Here is a 22,964-nt window from a genome sequence, read left to right as displayed (position 1 = left end):
GGTCTTCAGTGACCGTTGTCATGAGGGGAAAAGATAAGGAGCTTTGGAATCATCCAGTGTTGGATCTAAGGCTTTGCTCTGCCACCAACTAGTTTTGAATACTGTTGACCTATACCAACTATAGTAGGTTCTTATAACAATTAAAAGGAATATCAGAGTAAAATGTGTATTTATAATGTAATGTTTTCAACAGAAGAAAATATAAATAAAAACTTATTGGGTCCTTTGAATGCAGAGGACTTTTAAGTTTGATATCATTGGAAGAAATCATAAACAAGAAGAGTAAAACATTTAGTATTTTAAAATTAAAAATGTATTTAAAGAAGAATTAAAAAGAATAATATGTGCAAAGTGCCTGGGACAAAAACTGGTTCAAAACAGCCTCAAAAGCCTTGTTCCTCTTTTTGGTTTGTTTGGTTTGGTTTTTTGTTGCCTTTGGTGCAGTGGGAACGTCAGTTGGGTGATCACATCTTATGCTGCCCCAGGGTTAATGTGCACTGATACCCAGTAATGTCCAGTCACCTGGGAAGCCAGTGAAGAGACCAGCACACCCTCGGCCTTCAGCTCAGTCTAAAGGGGAAGATGGCAGAAATGAAGCCCTGCTATGGATCCTCTCCCTCTTGCCTCACCCACCCACCATTCAGCAGGCACCTAGCACTATTTTCTAGTGCTCCATCTCTTAGCAGGGACTCTGTTCAGATCTTTGTTTTCTGTGGGTGGCAATGAGGAAATGAGCTCACCTGAGCCATGAGGGAAACTAAGGGGCCCAAGGATCTAGGCCACCAGACATGCCACAGCAGCTCATGGTACTAGAGTTAGCTCATCTCTGCATAAAAGCTGGGACTCAAATAAGAGGCAGAGGCTGCAAGAAGCTGAGGACCCCTCAGGAGGAAAGAAACACCCACATACCATGATGGAAGAATGGCCAGGTTCGCAATAAGAGGTGGATGAGGGAGTAAGGAAGTCTCCAATTAGGACCTCAGGCCACGCATAGTCAAGGGAGGTCATTATGTCCATCCCTGTTTCCAGGTAGAGCCACACCAGAGAGTTTGTCAGTAGCCCCTGTGCTGCATCTCCCTCTGCTGACCCCATGGGTTGGGAACAAGGTGGCCCAGACCATTTGCACCAATAAGTACTTGTCTCCTCAGCCCTATTACCCCACAGCCCCACATCCACCTGAGAGAGCCCAGGTTAGTCCTGCAGGAAGACTCATGACCATCCTAGGACAAACTGGCAGGGACCGTACATAGTGTCCAAGGTGTTCAGAAAAGTCAGTTGTGGGAGAGATCATGTCTAAACCTTTAAGATCCAGAGAGCTCCATGGAACAAGCATCTTGGGAAGAGCTTTGAGCAGCACAGTAGTATTTCAACAGGCGGGAGTGAGGGTGAGGAACAGGGAGAAGGAACTTTCATGTCAGGCAGAGAGATGCAAGTGAGCAAAGAAGTGGATGACCAAGGGTTTGGGGCCAGCATGGCTACTGGGGTATTAAGGGTCAGAATAAGAAGAGGTTGGAGAGGGCTGAGTCAGACCTTCTCAACAGCTTCACCCATCAGAGCCCAAGTAGCCCTCATCAAGTGAGTGTGGAAGGATATCACACTTCTGTTCTTACAGCCAAGTGCCTTATACTAGGCCAAGGAAAGAGCTGAGGCTGTGTTCCTAAGACAGCCTCCAACTGTGGCCTCTTAGGGTCATTCTCTGAGACACTGAGGCTAGGAAGGTTTTGAGATGATAAAAATTTCTCTTTCCACTCTACAGGAAGTTGAGTTTGGATCCACAGGCTGAGGCTGAAGATTAAGTTAAGATTAGCACAGAAGAAAAGAAAGGTGGCTTTGGTTCAGTTGTATAATATGCACTAGACACCCCCCTCCACCACCAACCTGCATGCACACACGCACTGCCTGATACCCGCAAGGGAGCCCTACACAAAATCTGCAAAGGAAGCCTCAGCGTGTTCCTTTGTGGGCTTCTACCCACCCACGATATCCTCCAACTCAGCATCCAGAAGCCAGGTCTATGTCCCTCCTCTGCAGCACAGTCAACACCTCTGCACAGTTCCCATGTCTGGGCTTGTGTCCTCAGAATTACACACACAAGTGACATGGCAGAGGTGGTGGGGATTTGCCACCTGTGCAATCAGACAGGGTCCCCTTGGGAAGGCTTCTGAAAGAGAGGGGTCAGGAGCAATGTCAATGACAAGGGAAGAATCTTTGCCCAAGTGTAAGTGCATCTTTGGGAGGTGTCACAGAATGCGAACAGGCCATGGGTACACTGTAGAACTGTAGCTATGAGATCAGAGTAACACAGACTAGGGGCAGCGGAAACTGAACCAGCACTGGGAAAGGCGGGGATCTGCAGGCTTCAGGCTCAGAGTACAGGTGTCCTGGGAGTGCCAGATCCTGTTGCTTCCTCCAATCGAATGATCTTAATGGCCTGGCCTGGACAATGATAATGAACCTCACTGTAGATAGGAGTGAGAGACTCCCTTTTTTCCAGATATTGTTCACCGATGCCCTGGAATACAAGACAGAGGGTTGTTGGATCAGCTGAGGGATAGAAACGATGTGGAGGGACCCACAGGGCCAATACCCACTGCCATGCACAGCTCATGAATTCCTCTAAAGTGCCCAGCACTACATCACACCCAGATGCAAATTTCTTAGTAAATGCTGTTGATTGTCCAGATACAGATAAACAGGCGGTGTGGTCAGAAATGGCAGGTCCTGGAATTAGAAGCCCAAGTCTGGACAGAGAGACCTGGGAGTTGCCAGAGTGGCCAGTGCCCCAGCCCTTACCTTGTCCTTGCCCTTCGGAAACACTTGCTGTCTGAGATCTTCATATTGGTTGACACCATCATCGACCCCATGATTCTCCTGCAATTCTCTGCCTGAGAAAATCAAAGCTTCAATCTGTGCCATAGAAACCTGTATCCCTCCCCACTGCCACGAACCCCAAGGCCAAGGTCACACCCACCATCCCTCTGCAGAGTCCACTCCCTGGAAGCAAAATTCAGGAGAAAGGAAGCTGGGGTTCTAGTGAGGGAGTGGAGGTGTCTGGGTATGGAAGGGGAAATTCAACTTGCCTCTTCCTATATTCATCATCTTCTTCTTCTTCTTCCCACATGTCTTCAAAAGATACAGCCCAGTTCCCAGGACCAACAGCATACCCACAACAGCCCCTAGGATGCCTGGGAGCAGTCTAACCATGTTGTGTGAACCTGTTTCTGTCACATGGGGAGAGTGGAAAATGTTAAGGCAGGAGGTAACTTGAGATACTCATTGCCAAGAGGAGACAGAGGGAGAAAGCAGGTGGAGCAGTGGGAAGGAGCCTGGTGCCAAAGCTGAAGAGGGAGGAGCATGGCAGATCCATTCATTCAACTGGTTAGGAGCTGCTGCTTGGTACCAGGGATGCTGAGATGCACAAGACAATGTCCACAGCAACCCAGCACACAGGAAGGAAGACAGAAAATACCAACTTACAGACAGAGGGATCGCAGCTGCAATAGTGGCTTCCACCTTGTACAAGGTCTTCAGGGAGGACCTCCCAGAGGAGGTGCTGGCTAAAGTGAGGCTTAAGGGCGAGTGAGAGATTCTCAGATATTCAGGATGGGGGAATTCAAGGAAATAGGAGCACCAAGTTCGAGAAATGTTTGTGTCAAAACACCAGCCCTGGGAGTTGCCGGCACCCCACTGTAGCAGGAGAGAGACAGAGCAGGGAGGAGCTGTGGCAAGGGGAGTCAGACGGAGGCAAGAGTCTGTGCCCGGAGGGCCTTGTGGTCACGCTAAGTGCTGAACACTCCAGGATGGGGGTGAGGGAGGAGGCGGCAGGCGGTTTAAAGTGATGCTGACACATCAGATCCCCCAGCAGCTCCTGGAGGGAGGGTTGGAGAGGACGAGGCTGCACACAGGGTATCATTCATTCAGTGAATACTGCTTGTGAGCAAATGTTGCCAGGAGCTAGGCTTGGCACAGGGATTCAAAGGAAAACATCAAGACATTGCAGTCTACAGGGCAGACAGTGACATAAACAGGTCATTGCTACTCAGTGTGAGGTGCCATGGATGGCTCCCTAAGGAGGTGGGGCCTGAGGGCAGGACCAGATACATCATTTTCAGGGCCCTGTGCAATGTGAATTTAAATTCCCTTGATTAAAAAGGATTAAAAACTTCAAGGAAGGAATAGCAGAGTTTTAACCAATTGTGGAATCCTGTGAAGTGTGGGACCCTGTGTGACTGCATCTGTCTTGTGCCCATAAAGCCTGTCATAGCTTAGAGGAATGCTTGGAAAGGAATGAAAGAGGAAGTGTCAGTCACTGGGTGTGGGAGGGCTGATGGGGTAAGAAACAGCATGTTCAGAAGCTCAGAAGCTTACAGAAAGCAGGACATATTTTGGGAAATAAAAGAAAGGAGTTTGGTGTGAAGTGCACAGGTAAAGCCAGAAACATGGGCAAAGGAGCATCTGAGCCCCGAATTCCATGGGGGAGTAACTGGAGGCCAGATCACACAGAAGACACAGACAACAACCCAATTTGACCCACTTTTCCCAAAGCCCATTCTGGATGTTCAGTGGAGGATGGATGGGGTGGGACAGCTCCTGGAAGGCTGCTGTCCGAATTGGCAGGGACATGGTGGGGATGTGGCGAGGAGGGTATGGATGAGAGAGATGATTAAAGGCAGAACGAAGGTGGATGTGACTCCCACACTGCTGTGTGTGGTGAGTACGTGGAAGGTGGTGCTAATGCACATGGCAGAGAAGAGAGGCCAGAACCCTCAGACCCCAGTGCTACCTGAGCTTTGGCAGCCCCTCCTATCCTGCAGGCTACACTCACCACTCACCTTGGACACAGACTTTCCTAAGGTCTAAGATTGCAGCTTTCTGATCCACCTGGTTGCTGACCACACAGGTGAGGTGGGTGTTGCACTGGCACAGGGGCAGGTTCACAGCCAGTGTCCAGGGGTTGGGGGCTGGTCCTGGTGTTTCTCTCTGCTCCAGCTCTCTGAGGAGGCCCTTGCTCTCCCAAGTCACATTCAGGTCTTCTGTGGCCCCTGGAGCCCTACACTCCAGGGTGACGTTACACAGGTCTGGTGTGATAGACAGTGACTTTGCCAGGAACTCAGGGTGAGGCACAGGCTCTGGGGCAGAGGTGGACAAAAGAGAGTAATCTCACATGTGTGGAGTACATTGCACGTCTCACTTTTCATAATCTTCTCATTGCAGCCATGGCATGTGCCCTATAAAGTGGGTGTATTCTACAGATGAAACACGATTTGCCCAAAGCTAAATATGGAGCAAATGAAATAAGAAGGGAAGCCACTGAGTTCAGCTCCATGTGGGTTCTCTAGATTCAGCATGTCTTAAAACTGTCCCAAAGAAAATAAAATCTGGACTCTACCTTCCCAGGATGCAGGGTTTTCAGAATATCAGGGTCTTTCCAAGAAGGGGAAGAAGTCTGGGGAAGAAAAGCTTGTGCTGGACCAGGGTCCCTCCCCTGTGTCTCCAGCTGAGGCCATGCCTGAGACTGCATAGCCCTTGTGGGGCTCTGGGTCAGCTCTGGGAGGCCAGAGAAAGGCCCATGATCCCTAAAGTAGACACGTCTGTGGGAGATGCGGTGATAGTGACTGGGAACAATGACTCTGAGTGTGCTTAGAAAGTGCCACTGAACCTGTGTTGCAGACAGAAGAGAAGAATCAGATTCACAGGCCAGCCTGAGAAATCACGTGGCACCTAAAGCTCAAAAGCCACTCTCTCCATGGCAGGATATTTCCCTATGCAGAGAGGAACTTTAGGGAAAGAAAGAGTTTCTAAATGGGTTCCCTAAGAAGTGTTGTGGTGTAAACTTTCTCCTACACATATGGAGGCTTTGAGAGCTAGATTTGTGGCGGCTTGTGTGACTGAGGCTGGCTTTGGGCTGGGGCTGAGTGAGAGGAGAGGGGACTGGGAGGACTCCATTCACAGGGATTCCCAACTGTGGTAGGCAGAACAGTGGCCTCCAAAATGTCTAGGATCAATCCTGGTAACCTGGGAATAGGTTAGGCTGCTAGAGAGGAGGAATTAAGGTTGATGGCATTAAGATGGAATTAAGGTGGCTAATCAGCTGACTTTAAAATAGGGAGATTATTCTGAATTCCCAAACACTAACATCAGTGTTCTATTAGGAGATACAGGAAGATGGCCATGAGCCATGGGATGCCAGCAGCCACTAGCAGGTGAAAAAGGTGAAAAAACAAGTTCTCCCCTGGAGTCCCCATAAAGAACACAGCTCGCCACCACCTTCATTTTAGCTCACGGACACTTGTGTCAGGCCTCTGGCCTATAGCACAGTGAGATAATAAATTTGTCTTGCTTTCAGCCAATAATTTTTGACAATTTGTTACATCAGCAATAAAAAATTACTATATAAATTAAGTGACATTAGTCATATATAGGACGATTAATGTTATTGAAAAAATTGCTATTTTTCAGAATTTTCATTTCCTCTTCCAAAACACTGAAAGAGCTTCATTCCCTGGTGTGAATCTCAGCTCTGCTCTCTATCTCTGGGGACCTCACAAGCCTTATTTTTAGTGGAGAAAATGAAGTCTGAAGGTTGGTGTCTGAATGGAACCCTGCATGGGGCCTATGTGACATTCTAGGGACAAAAAAAGCAGGTAAGCCAGAGGATGGGGGAGGGAGGGGTGTCACTCACCATAGACAGTGAGGTAGAAAACCTGGAAAATCCCCTCTCCCTTAGTAGAGGTGATGTTGGCAAAGTACTGCCCACTGTCTTCAGGGGCCAGGTTCTCAATCCTCAGGGATGACATGCTGGGTACATGGACCCTCTGCTTGAACTTGTCCTGGAGTTTCAACCAGGTTGGAGAGTCGGCCCCCCTGCGGACTCGCAGCAACTGTGTATGATTTGTCAGAGCGCCCAAAGCCCATAGAACCTCCTCCAACTCGGTGCCTACATCTACTCTGAGCTTCTCGATCGCATTAAACAAGACAGAACCTCCTCGGATGCCCTTCAGATGAATGGGGGCTCCAGAATCCTTCCCTGCAGAGCCATGTGCTCCAGAAGTGTTGGCTGCAGTTCTGCAGACACCTAGGGCATAGAAACAGGAAACATGAGTATTTCCTCATCAAGATCAAATGAGAGAACCACAGAACTTTGGTTCAGAGTCACAGAAATCCATCAAAAATCCTCCCTTGATTCTGGGGGGGCTGCCTAGTATAATGGACTTGAAGCAATTTTAGCATCAATTCCTGGTTCTAGTGGAGTGTGATCTTGAACAGGTTCCTGAACCCCTCGATCTTCGGTTTTCTTACCTGCCCCATAATGAGAGTAAGGATCAAATGAGACCCTAGATCAAAAGCACCTAGCACATTTTCTGGCATATGCTAAGTGCATAACTGCAGGAGGCAGCTTCTAACATGGCTCCCAAGGATGCCTCCCCACTGTGTGCACACCCCTGTGTAATGCCCTCCCCTGGAGTATAGGCTGCACTGATTACTTGCAAACGCAGCAAAAGTGATGGAGTGTCCCTTCTGTCTGGCTCACATCCTCTGTCTCCATCACTCTCTCCTGTTCAGGCTGATGAAGCCCGCTACCACATTGTGAGCTGCTCCGTGGAGAGGCCCACATGGCAGGGAGCTGAGGGCAGCCTCGACCAATACCTTCATTCCAGTCTCTGTGACCTTGAGCCACAGGACCCAGCTGAACCACACCTGGATCCTGACCTCCATAAACTGTAAGACAATGAACCACAGGACCCAGGTCCTGGGTTCTGACCTCCATAAATGGTGAGACCATGCCCCATATTGTGTTAAGGCCCTAAGTTCTAGGGTTACAGGTCACACAATACACAACTAAGGCAAAGATGAAGGTTTCTTTCCTTTGCCTTTCCTTCTAGGAAGGGAATTAGTCCAGATAGGATAGGGCAGGATAAGACAGGGCATGAATTATACAGGTTGCCCTGTGGCAACAGTTACAAAAGTCAGGGACTTAGAACAAGGGGAGTTTGTATATTACTCACATTACATGTCCCACAAGGGATAGTGAGGGAAGGGTCATGTCACTTGTGGGTGGGGGCTCCACACCTTGTAGCAGCTCTATATGGAACCCACAGCCTCCTCACATCCTCCTCCATCCCCACAGTAGAGAAGGAAGGAGATAAGAGAGGCACCCGTGGGGCATTCACTGCACCATCCAGAAGTGATGTAATCTCTACCCATATTTTCTGGACAGAACTAGTTAGGAGACCCTGTTAACTTCCAGGGGCTGAAAGTGTGGGAGAGCAGATGGACTGTTTGGTGGCACTGTGTCCCTGCCACCAAGAGAGCACTTCCCTATGCAGTGCCCATGAGGACCCTGGTCAGTCTCCCTCAGTCACTGTCTCCCAGAGAGCCCTGACCAGTGGGCACAGTCGCCTCAGCTCCACCTCTTTCTGAGCCCTTCCTTGTCAATCAGGCTCATCCACAATGAACCCAGAGACCTCTGTCCTTCCTGGGGACCAGGGTGGGACCAATCTGGACCAGGTCCATCAGGGTTTGTTGCTGTGTGGCAGGGCACGCAGTGCTCTCTCTAAAGACTAAATTCCTCCCCATTTTCAGCCTGCACTGTTCTGCTGTCCTACACCCATTCCTGGTTCTCACTGAAAGCAAATAGCTCATGCCAATCCTTAGATGTGGAAGCATTTCAAATATTTATGTTTCCAGTTATACACTAACTCAGTTCACCAAACCCCTCCTCTGGGCCAGGCCTCACTCCCTCCTCTCAGCTCCCTCAAGGGACTAGGCCCCACCCCAGGCTCAGCACCCCTTAGCACCAGGACCACAGGCCTTCAGGATCCACATCAGTGAGTTAGTGGTTTTGCCAGTCCATTTTTGCATTGCTGTAAATAAATATCTAAGGCTAGACAGTTTATAAAGAAAACATGTCTAATTGGTTCACAGTTCTGCATGCTGTACAGGAAGTGTAGAGCCAGCATCTGCTCCTGGTGGGGGCCTCAGAAAGATCACAGTCATGGTGGAAGGCAAAGGGTAGCCAGCATATCACATGGTCAGAGCAAGGGCAAGAGAGTTGGGGAGGAAGATGGCCGAGTAGGAACAGCTCTGTTCTGCAGCTCTCAGTGAGATCAATGCAGAAGGCGGGTGATTTCTGCATTTTCAGCTGAGGTACCTGGCTCATCTCACTGCGAGTGGTTAGACAGTGGGTGCTGCCCATGGATGGTGAGCTGGAAGCACAGGGGGTTGGGGAACTCCCTCCCCTAACCAAGGAAAGCCGTGAAGGACCCTGCCATGAAGGACTGTGCTATCTGGCCCAAATACCACGCTTTTCCCACAGTCATCACAACCCGCACACCAGGAGATTCCCTCGGGTGCCTATGCCACCAGGGCCCTGGATTTCAAGCACAAAACTGAGCAGCCATTTGGGTAGACACTGAGCTAGCTGCAGGAGTTTTTTTTTTCATACCCCAGTGGCACAGGTGAGACAGAATGGTTCACTCCCCTGAAAAGGGGGCTGAAGCCAGGGAGCCAAGTGGTCTAGCTCAGCGGATCCCACCCCAATGGAGTCCGGCAAGCTAAGATACACTGACTTGAAATTCTCGCTGCCAGCACAGCAGTCTGAAGTTGACCTGGGATGCTCAAGCTTGGTAGGGGGAGGCGCATCTGCCATTACTGAGGTTTGAGTAGGTGGTTTTGCCGTCACAGTGCAAACAAAGCTGTCGGGAAGTTTGAACTGGGCAGATCCCACTACAGCTTGGCAAAGCTGCAGTAACCAGACTACCTCTCTAGATTCCTCCTCTCTGGGCAGGGCATCTCTGAAAGAAAGGCAGCAACCCCAGTCAGGGGATTATAGATAAAACTCCCATTTCCCTGGGACAGAGCACCTGAAGGAAGGGGCAGCTGTGGGCCCAGCTTCAGCAGACTTAAAGGTTCCTGCCAGCAGGAACCTGTGGATCTACCCGTACAGTTCTTGAACTCTGCTGAGGGACAGACTGCCTCCCCAGGTGGGTCCCCCTGGCGGGGGGTGACCCCCATTCTTCTTGACTGGGGGGACACCTCCCAGCAGGGGTCGACAGACACCACATACAGGAGAGCTCCAGCTGGCATCTGGTGGGTGCCCCCTGGGAGGAAGTTTCCAGAGAAAGGAACAGGCAGCAATCTTCACTGTTCTGCAGCCTCCACTGGTGATACCCAGGCAAACAGGGTCTGGAGTGGACCTCCAGCAAACCTGCAGCAGAGGGGCCTGACTGTTCGAAGGAAAACTAACAAACAGAAAGGAATAGCATCAACGTCAACAAAATGGATGTCCACACAGAATCCCCATCCGAAGGTCACCAACATCAAAGCCCCAAGATAGATAAATCCACGAAGATGAGAAAAAACCAGAGCAAAAAGGCTGAAAATTCCAAAAACCAGAATGCCTCTTCTCCTCCAAAGGATCACAACTCCTTGCCAGCAAGGGAACACAACTGGATGGAGAATGAATTTGACAAATTGACAGAAGTAGGCTTCAGAAGGTGGGTAATAATAAACTCCTCCAAGCTAAAGGAGCATGTACTACCCCAATGCAAGGAAGCTAAGAACATGGAGAAAAGGTTAGAGGAATTGCTAACTAGAAAAACCATTTATAGAAGAATATAAATGACTCAATAGAGCTGAAAAACAGCACAAGAACATCGTGAAGCATACACAAGTATCAATAGGTGAATTGATCAAGAGGAAAAAAGATATCAGAGTTTTAAGATCAACTTAATGAAATAAAGCATGAAGACAAGATTAGAGAAAAAAGAATGAAAAGGTATGAACAAAGCCTTCAAGTAATATGGGACTATATGAAAAGACCAAACCTATGTTTGACTGGTGTACCTGAAGGTGATGGGGAGAATGGAAACAAGTTGGAAAACACTCTTCAGGATATTATCCAGGAGAACTTCCCCATCTAGCAGCACAGGCCAACATTCAAATTCAGGAAATACAGAGAACAACACAAAGATACTCCGTGAGAAGAACAACTCCAAGACACATAATCCTCAGATCACCAAGGTTGAAATGAAGGAAAAAATGTTAAGGGCAGCCAGAGAGAAAGGTCGGGTTACCCACAAAGGGAAGCCCATCCGACTAACAGCAGATCTCCCTGCAGAAATCCTACAAGCCAGAAGAGAGTGGGGGCTAATATTCAAAATTCTTAAAGAGAAGAATTTTCAACCCAGAATTGCATCTCCAACCAAACTAAGCTTTGTAAGCGATGGAGAAAAAAATTCTTTAGAGACAAGCAAATGCTGAGAGATTTTGTCACCACCAGGCCTGCCTTACAAGAGCTCCTGAAGGAAGCACTAAATATGGAAAGGAAAAACCGGTACCAGCCACTGCAAAAACATACCAAATGGTAAAGACCATTGACACTATGAAGAAACTGCATCAACTAATGGGCAAAATAACCAGCTAGAATCCTAATGACAGAATAAAATTAACACATAACAATATTAGCCTTAAATGTAAACAGGCTAAATGTCCCAATTAAAAGACACAGACTGGCCAATTGGATAAAAAGTCAAGACCTATCAGTGTTCTGTATTCAGGAGACCCATCTCATGTGCAAAGACATACATAGGCTCAGAAAAAAGGGATGCAGGAATATTTACCAAGCAAATGGAAATAAAAAAAAAAAAAGCAGGGGTTGCAATCCTAGTCTCTGATAAAACAGACTTTAAACCAACGAAGATCAAAAGAGACAAAGAAGGCCATTACATAATGGTAAAGGGATCAATGCAACAAGAAGAGCTAACTATCCTAAATATATATGTGTCCAATACAAGAGCACCCAGATTCATAAAGCAAGTTCTTAGAGACCTACAAAGAGACTTAGACTCCCACAGAATAATAGTTGGAGACTTTATCACCCCGTTGTCAGTATTAGACAGATCAACGAGATAGAAAATTAACAAGGATTTTCAGGATTTGAATTCAGCTCTGGACCAGGCAGACCTAATAGATGTCTACAAAACTGTCCACCCCAAATCAACAGAATATACATTTTTCTCAGCACCATATAGCACTTATTCTAAAATCGACCACATAATTGGAAGTAAAAAACTCCTCAGCAAATGCAAAAGAATGGAATTCAAAACAAACAGTCTCTCAGACCACAGTGAAATCAAATTAGAACTCAGGATTAAGAAACTCACTCAAAATTGCACAACTACATGGAAACCGAACAACTTGTTCCTGAATGACTACTAGGTAAATAATGAAATTCAGGCAGAAATAAATAAGTTCTTTGAAACCAATGAGAACAAAGACACAATGTACCAGAATCTCTGGGACACAGCTAGAGCAGTGTGTAGAGGGAAATTTATAGCACTAAATGCCCACAGAAGAAAGCAGGAAAGATCTAAAATCGACACCCTAACATCACAATTAAAAGAACTAGAGAAGCAAGAGCAAACAAATTCAAAAGCTGGCAGAAGACAAGAAATAACTAAGATCAGAGCAGAACTTAAGGAGATACAGACATGAAAAACCCTTGAAAGAAAATCAAGTAATCCAGGAGCCAGTTTTTTGAAAAGATTAACAAAATAGATAGACTGCTAGCCAGACTAATAAAAAAGAAAAGAAAGAAGAATTAAAAGGAATTAAATAGACACAATAAAAAATGATAAAGGGGATATCACCATCAATCCCACAGAAATACAAACTACCATCAGATAATACTATAAACACCTCTGCACAAATAAACTAGAAAATCTAGAAGAAATGAATAAATTCCTGGACACATGCACCCTCCCAAGACGAAACCAGAAAGAAGTTGAATCCCTGAATAGACCAATAACAAGTTCTGAAATTGAGGCAGTAATTAATACCCTGCCAATCAAAAACAGCCCAGGACCAGACGGATTCAGAGATGAATTCTACCAGAGGTAAAGAGAGGAGCTGGTACCATTCCATCCGAAACTATTCAAAACAATAGAAAAAGACGGACTCATCCCTAACTCATTTTATGAGGCCAGCATCATCCTGATACTAAAACCTGGCAGAGACATAACAAAAAAAGAAAATTTCAGGCCAATATCCCTGATGAACATTGATGGGAAAATCCTCATAAAAATACTGGCAAACCAAATCCAGCAACACATCAAAAAGCTTGTCCTTCATGATCTAGTGGGCTTCATCCCTGAGATGCAAGGCTGGTTCAACATATGCAAATCAATAAACGTAATCCATCACATAACAGAACCAATTTCAAAAACCACATGATTATCTTGATAGATGCAGAAAAGGCCTTCAATAAAATTCAACACCGCTTCATGCTAAAAATTCTCAATAGACTACATATAGATGGAACATATCTCAAAATAATAAGAGCTATTTATGACAAACCCCCAGCCAATATCATACTGAATGGGCAAAAACTGGAAGCATTCCCTTGGAAAGCCAGCACAAGACAAAGATGCCCTTTCTCACCACTTCTATCCAACATACTGTTCAGAGTTCTGGCCAGGGCAATAAGCCAAGAGAAAGAAATAAAGATTATTCGAATAGGAAGAGAGAATGTCAAATTGCCTCTGTTTACAGATTACATAATTGTATATTTAGAAAACTCCATCATTTCAGCCCCAAATCTCCTTAAGCTGATAAGCAACTTCAGCAAAGTCTCAGGATACAAAATCAATGTGCAAAAATCACAAGCATTCCTATACACCAATAATAGACAAACAGAGAGCCAGATCATGAGTGAACTCCCATTCACAATTGCTACAAAGAGAATAAAATACCTAGGAATCCAATCCACAAGGGATGTGAAGGACCTCTTCAAGGAGAACTACAAATCACTGCTCAAGAAAATAAGAGAGGACACAAACAAATGGAAAAACATTCCATGCTCATGGATAGGAAGAATCAATATCGTGAAAACGGCCATACTGCCAAAAGTAATTTATAGATTCAATGCTATCCCCATCAAGCTACCATTGACACTCTTCACAGAATTAGAAAAAGCTACTTTAAATTTCATATGGAACCAAAAGAGAGCTCGTATAGCTAAGACAATCCTAAGCAAAGAGAATAAACCTGGAGGCATCACACCACCTGACTTCAACCTATACTACAAGGCTACCATAACCAAAACAGCATGGTACTTGTACCAAAACAGATATATAGACCAAGGGAACAGAACAGAGGCCTCAGAAATAATGCCACACATCTACAACCATCTGATCTTCGACAAACCTAACAAAAACAAGCCATGGGGAAAGGATTTCCTATTTAATAAATGGTGCTGGGAAAACTGGCTAGCCATATACAGAAAACTGAAACTGGACCCCTTCCTTACACATTATAGAAAAATTAACTCAAGATGGATTAAAGACTTAAATGTAAGACCTAAATCATAAAAATCCTAGGAGAAAACCTAGCCAATACCATTCAGGACACAGGCATGGGCACAGACTTCATGACTAAAACACCAAAAGCAGTGGCAACAAAAGCCAAAATTGACAAATGGGATTTAATTAAACTAAAGAGCTTCTGCACAGCAAGAGAAACTATCATCACAGTGAACAGGCAACCTACAGAATGGAAAACATTTTTGCAATCTATCCATCTGACAAAGGGCTAATATCCAGAATCTACAAAGAACTTAAACAAATTTACAAGAAAAATATGAACAACCCCATAAAAAAGTGGGCAAAGGATAGGAACAGACACTTCTCAAAAGAAGACATTTTTGCAGCCCACAGACATAAATAAAAACTCATCATCACTGGTCATTACGGAAATGCAAATCAAAACCACAATGAGATACCATCTCATGCCAGTTAGAATGGGGATCATTAAAAAGTCAGGAAACAACAGATGCTGGAGAGGATATGGAGATTTTGGAATGCTTTTACACTGTTGGTGGGAGTGTAAATTAGTTCAACCATTGTGGAAGACAGTGTGGCAATTCCTCAAGGATCTAGAAGCAGAAATATCATTTGACCCAGCAATCCCATTACTGGATATATATGCAAAGGATTATAAATCATTCTACTATAAAGACACATGCACATGTATGTTTATTGCAGCACTATTCACAACAGCAAAGACTTGGAAGCAACTCAAATGCCCATAAATGATAGACTGGATAAAGAAAATGTGGCACATATACACCGTGGAATACTAGGCAGCTGTAAAAATGGATGAGTTCATGTCCTTTGCGGGGACAATGATGAAACTGGAAACCATCATTCTCAGCAAACTAACACAAGTACAGAAAACCAAACACTCTGTGTACTCACTCTTAAGTGGGAGTTGAACAATGAGAGCACATGGACACAGGGAGGGGAATATCACACACCAGGGCCTGCTGGGGGGTGGGGTGCTAGAGGAGAGATATCATTAGGAGAAATACCTAATGTAGATGACGGGTTGATGGGTGCAGCAAACCACTATGGCATGAGTATACCTATGTAACAAACCTGCATGTTCTGCACATGTATCCCAGAACGTAAAGGATATATATATGTGTATATATACACATATATGTGGATATATATATACATATAGGTGTATACACATATATACATATATATGAAGAAATTGAAATTCTAACAAAAGACACATACATGTATATGTTCATTGCAACATTATTCACAATAGCAAAGACGTGGAATCAATCTAAATGCCTATCAATGGTAGACTGGATAAAGAAAATATGGTACATATACACCATAGAATACTATGCATCCATAAAAAAGAATGAGATCGTGTCTTTTGCAGGAAAGGGGGTGGAGCTGGAGACCATCATCCTTAGCAAACTAATGCAGGAACAGAAAGCTAAATACTATATGTTCTCACATGTAAGTGGGAACTAAATGATGAGAACACATGGACACAAAGTAGGAAACACCAGACACTGGGGCCTACTTGAGTGTAGAGGGTGGGAGGAGGGAAAGGATCAGAAAAAAAATAACTGTTGGGTGGTAGGCTTAGTACCTGAGTGAAGAAATAATCTGTACAACAACCCCCCATGATATGAGTTTAACTATGTAACAAACTTGCACGTGTATCCCTGCAGCTAAAATAAAAGTCAACAAAAAGAAAAAAAAAGGAGAGATGAGGAGGTGCCACACACTTTTAAACAACCAGATCTTATGGGAACTAACCGAGCAAGTACCCACCTAGCACCAAGGGAATGGTGCTAAACCATTAATGAGGGACCTGACCCCATGATCCAATCACCTCCCACCAGATTCTCCCTTCATCCCCAGTGGGAATCACATTTCCACATGAGATTTGGAGGGGACCAGCATCCAAATCATATCAGTGGGCCAGTGCCCTGTCCAGTTCTGCCTAGGGTCATACAGGAGAGGCAGCAAGTGAGCAGCCACCAGCCTCCTCCTATCACCTCCAGTTCCTCCACGATTCCTCCTCCCACATCTCACACTCCTCTGACACCCAGTTCAAGAGAGGGCTTATGAGCTCCCACAGAACATCCTGGGGTGCAGCACAGACACCTGACTTGGCCCACAAAATATTGCTGAGGAGAGCCAGATGAGGCTGTGCTGCCAGAGCCCTCTAAACAAGCCAGGGCACAAAGGCTGGTCCTGAGACATGGTGCCTATTTGTCAGTAGCAGAAAGGGTAGAAGTGCATTCTGTCCTCCAAGCTCCAACCCCTGCCTTTATGCACCCACAGGATCCTGAGTATTTCAGGGTTCCTAGAGTCTCAATGGGGAGGAGTCCAATCTAGTCTGTCCTGGAGTAATGTGCTGGCTGGGGTATGGACACCAGTGATACCCTGTGAGTATAGGCTGCTCCTGGTGGATCTTGTCACTTGGACAGAAGCCAGATACATTTCCACTTTTCCGATTGCAGTGAGTGCTAGGACTCTCCTGTGATTGGCAGTTGCACCTCCTCTGAACCAGGCTCCCTGTTCACAAATCCACACTAAGTGAGGGTGACTGTAAACCAAAGTGGCCTAGCCCATCCAAGTTAAAGCCATTCACAGGGCTCAAGACTGTCCCAAGGAGAGGGGGTATGAGAGAGAGACTGGGGTGAGACCGCCAAGGTTTGGGGCGGCCATTGCCACTGAGGGAGAAGGAAAGGAAAAATGATTGGAGAAAAAATTCACACTGCAGAGGCAGCCTGCCTGAAAAGTCACAGCAACAGGCAAAAATAAAACAACCTGGGAGGGGGTAGGGAAAAAAACTCAAGCTGCACCTGGACAGATAAGCAAACAGAGCCCAGCACAGAAACTTTTTGTTCTTTGTCTATTAGCAAGCTCCTAGGAAAAAGTTTCTTTCCCTTTTCAGGCATAGTCATGGTGGGAACTTGCACAGGGAGAAGGGGGGCTTACCTAAAATAAACCCACAATTATACAAACAAGAGAAGTGGTACTTTGGGCTTGCCCAGAGACATACCCATAACTACATAGAAAAGGGGGAGTTGTGCAGACAGCCTTACCGATAGAAGAAGTTACATAAACTGCTGCAGAGATAAGAGGAGTTTCTTGTAAAAAGCTTTTGAATTCAGCGATATAACCCAGCAATCCACTCAGACTCCCCTCTCCGCTGGGGAGAACATTTTTTCTTTCACTTATTAAACTTTTGCTCCAACCTCACCTTTGTGCCTATGTTTCTTAATTTTCTTGGAGGTAGGACAAAACACCCAGGGTACTAGTTCAGACAACGGGAAACTTCTACACTAAAGTGCATCGGTGAGACTGCAACACCACTGGACCCTGAACCCCAATTATAGATGTAGATGCACCTCTGTGGCCAGGTGCAGGCAGAGTGCCACAGGACAGGCAGGTGAGCTGAACTCCCTCAGGACCTTCATTAAATCTCCCTTGGGTAGGAAGATGACCATCCAAGGATCAAATATTTCTGAAGGGGGGTGTTGGTCATGGTATTGAAGCTTCCTGGAAAAGGCCATCTGGCCACCTATGTCCCAAGGTCTTCCCCAGATAGTGGGAAGCAGCCCAAAGAGGCCAAAGATGCAGGAACGGTGGGAGAGAGCCACTTTCAACTCATACACACGGCCTCTTCCCAGGGCAGCCACCTCACAGACCCAGAACCTCGGGCCACCTGCCCTCCCCGACAATAAACTCCCACACTGCACCCAACATCTATACAGTGACATCCCCACTCCCATACTCGCCACAGGAGGGCACTTTTAAGTGTCTTAAAATCCTGAAGTTCTAGTTCCTTATTCTTTCCCCCCCAAATGTGACCTGCTCGTACTATACTTTCATAACCAAAGGAGAATACCTGAAATTTTTTGGAATACCTCTTTCAAGGTGCAGACACACATTTCAATACTTATAAACAAAGAAGAAATACAAATTTAGTCTCCAGGCGGGCACCCCAGGATACATAGAAGGTGATGCTGCAGATATATTTATTAGACTCTAGTGTCCCCCAGTCAGGAGGGCTTGTTTTTGAGGGAGAGGTGGGGCATAGGTTAAATTGTGTCCCCCTGTAAAGGATATGTTGAATTCCTAAACCCAGCACCTCAGAAGGCAACTTTATTTGGAAATCTGATCTTTGCAGATATAGTCCAATAATGCTAAGGTCATGAGGGTGGTCTCTAATCCAATATGACAGGTGTTCTTATAAAAAGAGGGAATTTAGACACAGACACTGACATGCACAGAGGGAAGACAATGAAAAGAGACATAGGGAGAAGGTGCATGAAGATGGAGGGTTTGACTGATGCAGCTACAAGACAAGGAACACCACCAATTGTCAGCAAACACCAGAAGCTAAGAAGGGGCAAGGACAAGTTTCCCTTGTTATGGAATGAATATTTATGTATCCCCAAATTCATATGTTGAAGCCTTGACAGCCAGTGTGACTGTATTTGGAGATGAGGCCTCTAATGAAGTAAGGTTTAATGAGTTAATAAGGGTGGGGCCATGACCCAATAGTGTTAGTGTTCTTATAAAAAGAGACTTCAAAAAGCACGAGAGTTTTCTCTATGCACGTATTCTGAGAAAGGCCATGTGAGGACATAGAAGACAGCCTTCTGCAAAACCAGAAGAGAGGTCTCACCAGAAATTTAATTGGCCACAGCCTTGATCATGAATTTCCAGCCTCTAGAACTGGGAGAAAATAACTTTCTGTTGTTTAAGCCATCCAGTTTATGGTATTTCGTTATGGTATCCATAGCTGACCAATATACCCCTGCAGATTTCAAAGGTAGTGTGGCCTTGTCAACACCTTGATTTTGGGCTTCTAGTCTCCAGAACTGTGTGACAATAAATTTCCATTGTTTCAGCCACTCAGTGCTTGTTATCTCACAGTCCTAGAAATCTAATGCAGGAACTCAGGAAAGGTGGTGATATAGTTTAACTCTTTGTCCCCTCTAAATCGCATGTTGAAATTAGACCCCCAGTGTTGGAGATGGGCCCTGGTGGCCTTCCTTGTGTCTTGGTGCCATCCTTGTGGTAGTGAGTGAGTTCTTGCTCTGTTAGTTCCTGTGAGAACTGAATGTGAAAAACAGCCTGGCAGCTCCCTCACTTCTCTCTTGCTCCCTCTCTTGCCATGTGATGTCTGCTCCATTTCACCTTCTGCCATAAGTGAAAGCTTCCTGAGGCCCTCACCAGAAGCAGATGCTGATGCCATGCTTCTTACACAGCCTGAAGAAGCATGAATCAAATAAACCTCTTCTCTTCATAAATTACCCAGCCTCAGGTATTCCTTTATAGCCACACAGATGGACAAAGACAGGTGGCACCAAAGGATTACATGTTAACTCTTTCAGGGGTTCCTGGAGAGTCAGGGCTGGGCCCTTGGCCAGCAAGTCACATGAGGCACAAGCTCTGGAGTGGGACAATTTGGGTTCAATCCCAGATCCACCATATTTACTGGCTGAGTGATCTTTACCAAGTTGCTAATCTAAGTCTTGAGTTCCCACATATGAACAATAGAGATAATAATTGCAAGTACTCATGGGCTCCTACAAGCATTAAAAATATGATACATTTTTAAAAAGCACTCAACTGTACAGTTGAGTTGTTATAATTGTTACCAGTATTAGGGCCCACCTGCCATGGAATTGCCACAGTACTGTAGCTGGATTTCTCCCAGTGTTTCCCTGTCGGGGAAAGAGGTTGCCCATACCCCATGAACTTGATTCCCAGTTTCTACCTCTCATCGGTTTCTTCAGATACTGAACATCTGATGATTCTCAGGACAACCCTTCAAGGTGGGAGGTTACAGATTATTATCCCCATGCAAAGGCTGGGGAGGTTGCATTTCAGTAACACTAAGAGGCTTTTTAATTTTTTGATTTTAATCAGATTATATATTCATATGGTGTTTTAAAAGGAGGGAGAAATTAAGAAGATTGAAAAAGGAAGTGTCACTCCTGTCTCTGACTCCCATTGCCTGGTTCTGGCTCCCAGAGGCAGGCACTATTATCAGTGTCTCGTGTTACTATGCAGAGATAGTCTATGCACTCAAACACACACACATGCATCTCCACATACACAACACACTCTATGCGACTGTCCTGCTCTTTGTCTTTTCTCAAAGCAACATTTGTTGGAGCCCACTCTGCATCTGTACACATGGGTGTGTCCCATCTCCTGTCTGCATACTGTTCCTTGTGGGGCTCTAATCCTCCTCTGCTTCTGATATTTAAGTTGTTGCTTAACACCACGAAGTTGCAATGAATATCCTTATATTTGTGCCTTTACACACATGGATGTGTATATAACAGTGAAAATCATTAGGGTGGATCTAATGAGTCAAAGGCACATGTACTTATACTTTTGATTGATATTATTATCTCCAAAGAGTGTTCCTATCTACAAGCCTACCAAATATTTAGGTCTGTCACCAATACCTAATGATCAAACTTTTTGAACTCTGTCAAGTTGATAGTGGAAAATATCTCATTATCGTTTTAATGGGCATTTCTTCTATAAACAAGATTCATCATCATCATTTTACATTACTATGTCATTCTTGCTGCCTTTTCTGTGAACTATGAACTGTCTGCTAATGTCTTTTGTCCATCTATACTTGTTTCTTTTCTATTAGTTTATACGAGTTAGACATATTTTAAGAACATTCGCCTTTATTCTAACATACTACAATTTTTAAGTTTGTTTTTCAACTTTACTTACAGACTGTTTGCAATGCCAAAATGTTATTTTCATAAAGTAAAATGTATCCATTTTTATGGCTTACTCTTTTTGTATCTGCCTTCAAAAGGTAACCCCCAATTCAAACAAAGAGGTTTTAATTAAAACCTTTAATTAAAAGGTACCCCCAATTCAAAGAGAGAGTTTTAAATTCTCTCTTGTTTTAAATGCATTTATGGCTTTAAATTTTATATTTACTCTTAGATCCACCCAAAACTTATTTTGGAGTCAGGTGATACAGCTGACTGGTGTCACAAAGTGGTGAAAAGATTGAACTTTAGAGTCCATGAAACTTAAGTCCTGATCCTTCATTTTCTGGCTGTGTAAACTTGAACAGTTATTTAACCTCTCTGGCTTCAGCAGTCTCATATGTGATATGAAGAAAAATGAAAATGCTTGCCTCATTGGACTCTTCTTTGGGTTTAAATAGAAAAAATTTTTCAGCACAGTATTCAATAGTTGTCCTATTAATATTAGCTGCTCCCATTATCATGATGAGTATTAGTTGCCCAAGCCCACCTGGAATCAGAACCAGGTGTTCCCAGCTTCCAGGCTGCTATCCTTTTCTCCCCAGCAGCCGCCCCTCTCAGGGGTCCCCTCCTGGGTACAGGGGTGGGTTCTAGGGATTTAAACATCTCTGAGTTCAATGCCATAAGTGGCTGCAGGGTGTCAAGGTCTAGCCAGGGCCTACTTGGTTACCAGAGCCCTGAGTTTAAAAGGAATTTCATTGCTCTATGTCCACACATTGTCATCATCAATTACCATGTTACTGAAAAGCTGAGAACATCTTTATAGCAAGGAAAGTGGTAAAGATGTGTTCCTACCCAAATCTCATGTCAAAATATAATCTCCAAAGTCAGAGGAGGGGTCTGGTGTGAGGTGATTGTATCATGGGGATGGATTTCTCATTGCTATTCCCATGATAGTGAGTGAATTCTGACAAGATATGGGTTTTTAAGAGTGTGTAGCACTGCCCCTGCTCTCTCCTCCTTCTCCTGCCATGTAGGACGTGCCTCCTTCCCCTTCACTTTCTGGTATGATTGTAACAGCCATACCTCCTATACAACATGCAGAACTGAAAGTGAATTCAACCTTTTTTCTTTATAAATTACCCAGTATCAGGTAGTTCTTTATAGCAATGAGAGAATGGACAATGTCCTTCAGCAGGTGGTCTAAGGGCATTGGCCCCTGAGACCCCTCTCAGGAGCAGAGGCAGAGAAGCAGAGGGTCAGGTAGAGGAGGCTGAGAGAGGAAAAGTCCCTTCCTCCCTCAAGAGCTGAGGAAGTGGCCACAGGGACACCCAGAGTTTTCTCTCTGAAGGAGCCCAAAACAGGCTCACCAGCTCTCAGTGCCTATAAAGCCACAGGATAGGACAAGAGAGGATGGGAGAGACAAAGTAGAGGCCTTGATGAAGCCCCAGTATCCCAGAACCTCACTGCTGGGAGGGGACTCAGGGGTGATTCTGCCCAAGTCCCTGCTTTAACAGAGGAGGGAGCTCTCTAGGGGGTAGACTTGTCCTGGGTCACACAGGGCAGAGCCACACCTGGAGCCCACTTTCCTCCCCCAGCCCAGGGCCTCCCCTGCAGGACACTGCCCAAGAGCTCTTCCACCCTCCCCTGCCCTCCCCAGAGCTGAGCTACACTGTTGTCTGAAACTACCAGGACCTGAGCAGCTGCTGAGGTCTCCACCCCAACTGCCCTTTCCTGAAAAAGGAAGCAGGTACTTTCAGTGGCTGAGGAAAGCAGGGACTTCTGGCTAGCAGAGGGCTAAATAGGCAGCCTGGAAAGACCCCATTTCCTGGATGAGGGAACTGGGAAGAGAGGAGGCTCAGCCCTCAGGCTGCCAGGGAGGATCTGC

At 45.5% G+C, this 22,964-nt stretch overlaps 1 protein-coding gene across 1 annotated transcript; it reads right to left on the bottom strand.

The window, feature by feature from the left end:
• Positions 1–362: 362 nt before the first annotated feature.
• LOC103786529 (SLAM family member 5-like) lies at positions 363–9,320 on the bottom strand. The gene is made up of 6 exons (XM_055110011.2): positions 9,245–9,320; positions 6,683–7,075; positions 4,833–5,129; positions 3,077–3,221; positions 2,794–2,881; positions 363–2,512 (listed from the first exon to the last, which is right to left on the bottom strand). The coding sequence occupies exons 1-6, from the start codon at positions 9,318–9,320 to the stop codon at positions 2,366–2,368; spliced, it is 1,146 nt and encodes a 381-aa protein (XP_054965986.2). The 3' UTR covers positions 363–2,365.
• Between the last annotated feature and the right edge of the window lie 13,644 nt (positions 9,321–22,964).

The sequence above is a fragment of the Pan paniscus genome, chromosome 1 (assembly GCF_029289425.2).
Source record: "Pan paniscus chromosome 1, NHGRI_mPanPan1-v2.0_pri, whole genome shotgun sequence".
In the NCBI taxonomy this organism is placed as follows: domain Eukaryota; kingdom Metazoa; phylum Chordata; class Mammalia; order Primates; family Hominidae; genus Pan; species Pan paniscus.
Note: the sequence above shows the minus strand (reverse complement) of the source record. Positions and strands in the feature narration are given on the sequence as shown.